Source organism: Austrofundulus limnaeus, unplaced genomic scaffold (genome assembly GCF_001266775.1).
Source record: "Austrofundulus limnaeus strain Quisiro unplaced genomic scaffold, Austrofundulus_limnaeus-1.0 Scaffold32, whole genome shotgun sequence".
Classification (NCBI taxonomy): Eukaryota; Metazoa; Chordata; class Actinopteri; order Cyprinodontiformes; family Rivulidae; genus Austrofundulus; species Austrofundulus limnaeus.
The window spans coordinates 329,348-336,795 of NW_013952434.1; the positions used below are offsets into that span (position 1 = coordinate 329,348).

General features: G+C 37.5%; 1 protein-coding gene across 1 annotated transcript; it reads left to right on the top strand.

Moving 5' to 3' along the window:
• The first annotated feature begins 473 nt into the window (after positions 1–473).
• sla1a (Src like adaptor 1a) lies at positions 474–6,664 on the top strand. The gene is made up of 8 exons (XM_014005659.1): positions 474–674; positions 1,096–1,192; positions 1,507–1,606; positions 1,773–1,853; positions 1,983–2,086; positions 4,037–4,168; positions 4,631–4,760; positions 5,474–6,664. The coding sequence occupies exons 1-8, from the start codon at positions 621–623 to the stop codon at positions 5,679–5,681; spliced, it is 906 nt and encodes a 301-aa protein (XP_013861113.1). The 5' UTR covers positions 474–620; the 3' UTR covers positions 5,682–6,664.
• Positions 6,665–7,448: the final 784 nt, after the last annotated feature.

Consider the following 7,448-nt stretch of genomic DNA (forward strand, 5'->3'; position numbering starts at 1 on the left):
AAATATGTCAGGGTCAGCTGCAGCTTATGTTCAATGGTCATTGTTAGACTGTTGGAAGAAATATGAGGAAACTCTATGAAAACTCCATGTGAAGCATCCACAGCTGAGATTTGAACCTAGGAGACAACAGCACCTTCCACGCAGCCAAGATTTAAACATTTGTCCAAACTGAGGTAAATCAAAGAGTTATCTGCAACAGGTAACATGCTAACTCAGTTTATTCCACAAAAGATCTGATCAAATCAGAAGGTCGTTTCTGTCCAGTTCAACAGCACTACAAGAAAAACATCAGTACGTTTATTTCTTTGTTTAAAATCCTTTTATTTCAAGAATAATTTGAGATAAAAAAAGATCCAAAATATAAAATGAAAACGTAAATCGGAGCTTTTACTTACTGGTAATACCTACGTCAAGGCGAACGTTGTACACTCTGTCCCTGCTTACTTAAGCGTCTCAAYACCACATTCGTCTTCCTCCCTTCCTCATTTCAATACAGGAAGTGCGTTTGTACTCAAGGCTGTCAGCACTCACTGTGGCCCATCTGTCTTATAAAAGTCTCGCGGACATGATCCGTCTTTAGTAGCCGAGTCCACTGCTTGTCGCCATGACCTGCTGGGACCATGAACTTCAGCACAACATTTGATGCCACATGTGGTAAACTGCAAACTCTATGGGTAGGTGTCTTTGTTTTACGTCTACTTCTTTTCACAGACAGTACAGGACATGGTTATTAAATAGGCAGGAACTGTTGAAATATGTAAATACATACACCCATTTTTTAATTAATCGTACAAATTACACAAGACTATGTAGATTTTACAGTTTGGGAAATGGATTAGGCAATATCTTACTTCACTATTTCACTTTTAGATGTCAGTGCATCGATTGAGTTATTGCAATGGAAAAGTTGGGTTTGATAGCATCTCGCCTCAGCTTCCCCATTCTGAACAGTGTGTGTGTGTGTGTGTCTCTGTTGAGAGAGCTCTTCGTCCAGCCTGTGGAGATGTGTGGTGTTTGTTGCACATCAGCAGAGAGACCTTAAGGAGCAGAAACGTACAAACCTGGTGCATGATTTTTCTCTTGACTTGACCTCAGGCTGGAGTCCGGTCCCCCAGGGAGATGGGGAATGTGATCCGAGGCGCTGGTGGCAGAAACCAGGTGAACAATGAAAACCTTGATTGCGCTCCGAAAGGTAAGATCTTAATGCAAATATGTTCGGAACAGCATTTGTGAATCAAGTTTGTTTAAAAATTGCAAACTGACAATTTTATCTGATTCTGTCTGGATCAGCTGGGTTAGTAGGATTACTTTGTGCGTTAAAAGATAAAAAAAAAAACATACACGAGGCATAAAACCATAGAATTTAGTTTGTCAAACTAGTTTCTCTGTGAAATAAAACTAATCACACACACTTGAATACTTAAATGAAAAYGAACTAAAGTTTGGCGATGGAACTTTTTGTTTTTTGACAATTTTTCCTATTTTTGGTGCGGCTGTGTTCTGCAGGTTCTGATAAAGATGTAGCGGTCGTGCTGGAGGACTACCCCTCTGCTGAAATCAGCGAGCCCATCTACAGAAAGGGCGAGATGCTCCAAGTCATTGCACAGTACGCCAAGTGTTTGTTTGGTTTTCGTGCAAACATTTGAAGAAAAAAATGGCTATGAGGAAATAAAGTTAAAAAAAGAAAAAACTTGATAGTTACTCTTTAAGAGGAAGTGAAGACACAAAAGGTCAACTGTTAATTCCCTTTTTTCTGTGTTTCTGATGGTCAGGGAAGCTTATTGGTGGAGAGTTCGCACTGCAGGGAAGGAGAACTACATACCCAACAGCCATGTGGCAAAAGTTTACCACGGGTGAGTCTAAATTAAAGCCAGTTTAATTGTTCTTTAAACCAGTTTAAAGATCAWATTTCTAACAATGTAAGAAATAGGTTTGATTTTTGGGTTTTAAGTTTTCTCATTACAAGCTTCTGGTTCTGCCAGGTGGCTCTTCGCAGGAGTGGGCAGGGAGAAGGCCGAGGAGCTACTTCTTTTGCCCGGGAACAAAGTGGGCTCGTTTCTGGTGCGGGAAAGCACAAGTGAGAGAGGTAAGAACAGTGAACCAGCAAATTATATATTTCTCTTTGGCTGTAGAAGTTTAAAGCCCTTTGTTTCAACAGAAACAAAAGAGGAAAGGCAAAAAATTTGAACTGAAAAACACAAAAGCTTCGAAAACAAAAAATAAATAATGTTTTAACATTTCAGAGCAGAGAGCAGAGTCAAGGGATAGTCTCTTCATTTTTAAAATTATATTCTGTCAAACTTTTATAAATGTTAGTAACTAAACAGCTGTTGCATAATACAGAGCACAAAGTAGAAAAGAGCACATTTCTTCCTCCAGGCTAGGCTAACAGCTAGCTAAGCAAGGATCTGTTTTTTTGTTTTGTTTTGTTTTGTTTTTCTGGTTATTTAACAGAGGTATATAAAGTACTTGGAAAAATAACTAAGTAAAAGTAAAATTACATGAACAGAAAATGACTTTGGTAAAAATAAATTTCACTGCTGAGAAAACTACTCAAGTAAAAGTCATAAAACTGTTCACGTAAAAGTACTTTTACACACTCTGTAAGAAATAAACAGTTGAATTTACTGAACCAAACTGGTTCCACTAAACCAGGTTGAGTAAATGGAGCAAAATACGTATATTCTTTACTCAATTTACTCRACTAGGCTTAATGGAGCCAGTTGACCTTACTTTGTTGAGTAAATTCAACACTTTTTTTAGAGCACATAAACATCTTCTTATGAGTTTCAACATATTTAATTTTGTAATGAGTAACAAGTTGTTAAATTTTAAAGTAAAGAAGTAAAAGTATTATTTTTAAAATTTAACAAAATAAAAGTAAAAGTAGCTATTTAAAAAAATAATTGGTAAAATTACAAATCCTCAAAAAAAAAACTGCTTAAGTACTGTAACAAAGTAAATGTACTTAGTTATAACCTCTGCTAATTATCTTATATAACACCAATAGATGCACATTGCACTGGTTTGTGAGACATTTTGTTAAACRCACACACACACACACGTTTGTGTTTCTATCATTATTCGGACCATTTCATTCATTTTCRGTCATTTCTTAGAGTGTGTCCCAACTCATGGGGTGCAGCCTATACCTAGACAGTGGCCCATGGAGCCCACAGCCTACGCAGTCTGTGTAGGCTGCATAAAACAGCTGTGAAATGAGATGGTCTAGTCTTCAGATGACGTACGCTTGGATGACCATGCACTACCTTGTTACCACAGTGTTACCTTTTATATAACATGACTTCAGGCTTAAAATGCTTTTACGTGCTTCACATGTCTTTTCATTGGAATGACTTTAAAATTAAAAATGTTACACATAAATAAATAAAAAAACATTAAAATTTTGCATTTAGATGTATTTGTAGTTGCACAATTCATCAGTTAAGTTGTTATACTTACATTTCAAAACAAATTATTCTGTCCATGATGAATTTCCAAACTACGCTGACTTGGTAGAAAAAAAAAACAATTAAAAAAACTGCCTTTTTTGTTTTTCTTGATTCGGTTTGCTGAGGGCACAATAAATCCTCAGCTGGGAAGGATACTCAGATGCAGCTTTCATTTTGGGGGGTTTTGTGGAGCCCACAAATTGAAGTAAGCAGTCGACAAAYGCAGACTTCGAAGGACGCAACCCCTGAATTGAGATAGACTTAAYGAAATCCTGACCTTTACCCTAACCCTAACTCAGCCGATACCTTAGTCCTAAGCTTAACCCATAACCCACCACCGGCGTTCCACCAGGACTTGTCTTTGGTCCCCAAAAGGACTATTGGTTATGATAAGGTTTGTATTACCAGAAATGGTCCTAAAAAGGTAACAAGAACCAGGTGCTCACACAGAATGCATGTKTGTGCAGGACATACTGCAGCTTACTTAACACACACAAACATGCAGCTGATTGATTTATCATTCCCAACTGGAAACAGACTCAGGTGAAAAATTATGTTTTTAATTTTGTGTGTTATRTCCTCAGGTCTGTATTCACTCTCGGTGAGGCACAGGCAGATAAAGCACTATCGGATCTTCAGGTTGGACAACAGCTGGTACTACATTTCCCCCAAGCTCACCTTCCAGTGCCTTGAAGATATGATCAACCATTACTCTGGTAGGCGCTCGCAGTGCATAGCTTCAGTCTGCCTGTGGAGAGGGATGTGAAAAAACAAAACAAATGTATAAATAAATAAAAATTAAAAAATTAAAAATACAAACATCAGCCACACGTTCTTAAATTAGGTTACTGAAAATAATTTTTATGCTCTTAAAATAGAAGCATTTATTATCTGTGTCAACTTTATAGCAGTACTTCCTGGACTTGTAAGTCATTTTTRGAACAAACAGGAAATGAGATACAATATGGTTGCTTGATAATAACCACGCATGCAAAAACATGAAAAAGTTGAAATAGTGCAACATTCAGAGGACGAATGGATCTCTGATCTTACCTTTTGCTTTGGGTGTTTGCTTGAGCAGCAGGGTGTGAGAGCTCTTAATGCAAATTCTGCAGCAACAGAGTTCTTGTGACTTTTTTTTCTAAAACCGCTTTTTTCCTCCATCTCTTCCTCTTTAGATTGTGCAGATGGACTGTGTTGCACGTTAACGAGTCCCTGTCTGTCAGAAAAACCGAGGACATCAGACGCAGCTYCAGATCCTCCACCTGTAGTTATGAGACGCAACTTTGACTGGAATAAAGTAGACAGGTATGGAAGATTACTGATCCTGCTGTCGGTGTTTAACCATAAGATACGAGCTGCCTGAAGCAGAAAGCAGTGATGCACCAATTAACTAATTTAAAAACTGACTAGTGACTGGAATTGTGTTTTAAGCTTGAACAAATTCCAGTTTGCTTTACAGAGAACATGTCAGTTATTTGTTAACATAGAAACGAAGCTGTCTTTTCCATGCATACAGCTACAATAAATAAATGATTCTATTGTAGATATTCCCTCTTGCAGCTACAGTACTATAACAGAAATATAATAAAAATAAAAATGTATTTGAGATGCTTTTGAGATGACCAAAAATAAAAGGATAGAAGCTGCAGGTTTTTTTTAAATTGCTCAAAGGGCCACAATTACTCAAAGCCAAAGGCTCAGGAGGTGGGGGTGGGGTCAGATAATGGTAGGGGAAACACTGCATTATGTAAAAAAATAAGTTAAGCTATTATCCTTTACATTTTAAATTTATTTTTGTTGCATTCATTTATAAATTATGTTTAAATTAAATAAAGTAAAAACATAGTGTTTTTATTATGGAACTGATTTGTTTCTTTTGTCAAAAGAAACATCTGGAAATCTTCAGAATGAGCAAAAATWACTGGAGTGGGGCATGATTATTTTTGGTATAGCTCCAATTCGAAGGCAAGTTTCAATGTGAAATACATCTTTTGTGTCCTCATCTGCTCTCTTTATAGGAAACAGCTGGTCAGCACAGACGGCCACGGTGACAGCTTGGTGAGCTACGGCGTCAGGAACAGCATCGCTGCCTATTTGTCCTTTTCGGGCCACGAAAAGCCCGAGCAGCAGCGAGCAGAGAGCAGGAAGAAGAAGAGCAAATCTGTGTACGCAATCCCCGAAAATGGCAACGCCATCGCCGATGAAAACTACGATGAAAACTTCTAGAAGCAGAGAAAGGAAAACATCCAGGAGGTCCGTGGAGGAACTCACATCTCTTAACCATAAATGTGTTTCTATTGTCTGAAATATTTAACAGGAACAGCAGTTGTTATTGTTGGGCATTATTAGAATATAACATATTGTTAGATAAAATGCTTGTACAAGTAGAAAAAGATCAAACTATTTTCTTCTAGAGTATTTTATGCTCAGTGTTAATCATATTGTATGTACATACATTTTTTGCACATAAATATAAGAAAAAAAATCTTTTACAAATTAACTCTCACTGTAAACAAAATCAGGTTTGGCTTTTATTCCATCTTGTTTGGCTTGAAGAAGTATTGTTCACACAATCCGACAAATGATGTATATTCTTTGTTTAGACATGTAGGTTTGACCAGTTCATTTTTTATTGTTTTGTTTTYGTGTGGCTGCGGTTTGAAGTAACGTCACGTACTTATTCTTATCTGAGAAATAACAAAGAAACTGAGACATGGGTGCAGTTCCTGTTAATGCTCTCTTCTAAAGATAAACTAAAGTGTTAAATGACCACTTTGCTCGTCTAATCTTAGTTTTAACACACAAGCCCAAACCCATTGGACATTCGAGAACGTGTGAAGAACCTTTGGTTTTATTTCTTCTAATGTATTTAACTACTGTTGTATAAAGTTATTTATGTGTTTAGCTGGTGTACTATAAGCGTTTCTGTTTGCCCCTTTTAAATCTTTTTGTTCATTCTATAAATATGTATTTACGTTTTCTAAATGGCTCATATGGAACGCCACTATATTTTCCTGTACTGTATGTTTAGGTAATTATTATCCTGTAAAGTGAAGGAACCACTATGTGCGAGGATTGTTGTTGACATAAAGAAAAAGTCAAACCACCAACTGAACGGCATCGCTGCACTGTGAYACATGGCACTCATCTGCATCAAATAAAAACATGTTTCAAAAAAGCAATCATTATAATAAATAATGTGAATTTCCTTTTTGCTCGCTTGCTGTGACTGATGGAAATTCTCCGCTACAACTGAATATTTTGAGCTGAATAATTAGCAATACTGCAATGGAAATAGTTGTACTGTGAAATAAACTAAACAGCTAAAGCTAATGTTTGTTTTGCAACGAGCTTGAGCAATTTCCTCTTCTGCATTTGCCAGCTGTCTGGACACAAGCTTTAACCAACAACATTTAAAGAGCCAGAGAGAGGAACACACACACCCACACACATACGCGTTTGCACAGCTATCCATTTGGGGACATTCCATTGACTTCCATTACATTTCTACAGCCTRACCCTGACCACAAACCCAAGGCTAACCTCACAGGTACCCTGCAGGTAGCTTTTAAGTTAAGGTTGAAGGGTGCACATCAGAACAACAAATTCATTTCCTGATAGCTTTTTAGCTGTTTAAGCAGCATTTTACAGTTAAAACGCCTTGCTGCAGCAGAGACAGTTATTTTATTTGAATATTTTTTTTATCAAAGACATGCAACAAGCTGGGTCTTGGGTTCAGTTGTATTTGACCTCAGGTACCTACCTGACCCTAAAACTAACCTAAACTCAATTCACACCTTGGTGCTAAACCCAACCCCCAACCCACCAATGGCATTTAAACCAAATGGGGACTTGACTTTTGTCCCCAAATGCACCAGTTCTCCCCAAAGGTAGGATTTTTGTCTTAAAATGGCCCCCAAATGTCACCAGAAACACACACACACACACACACACACACACACACACACACACACACACACACACACACACACA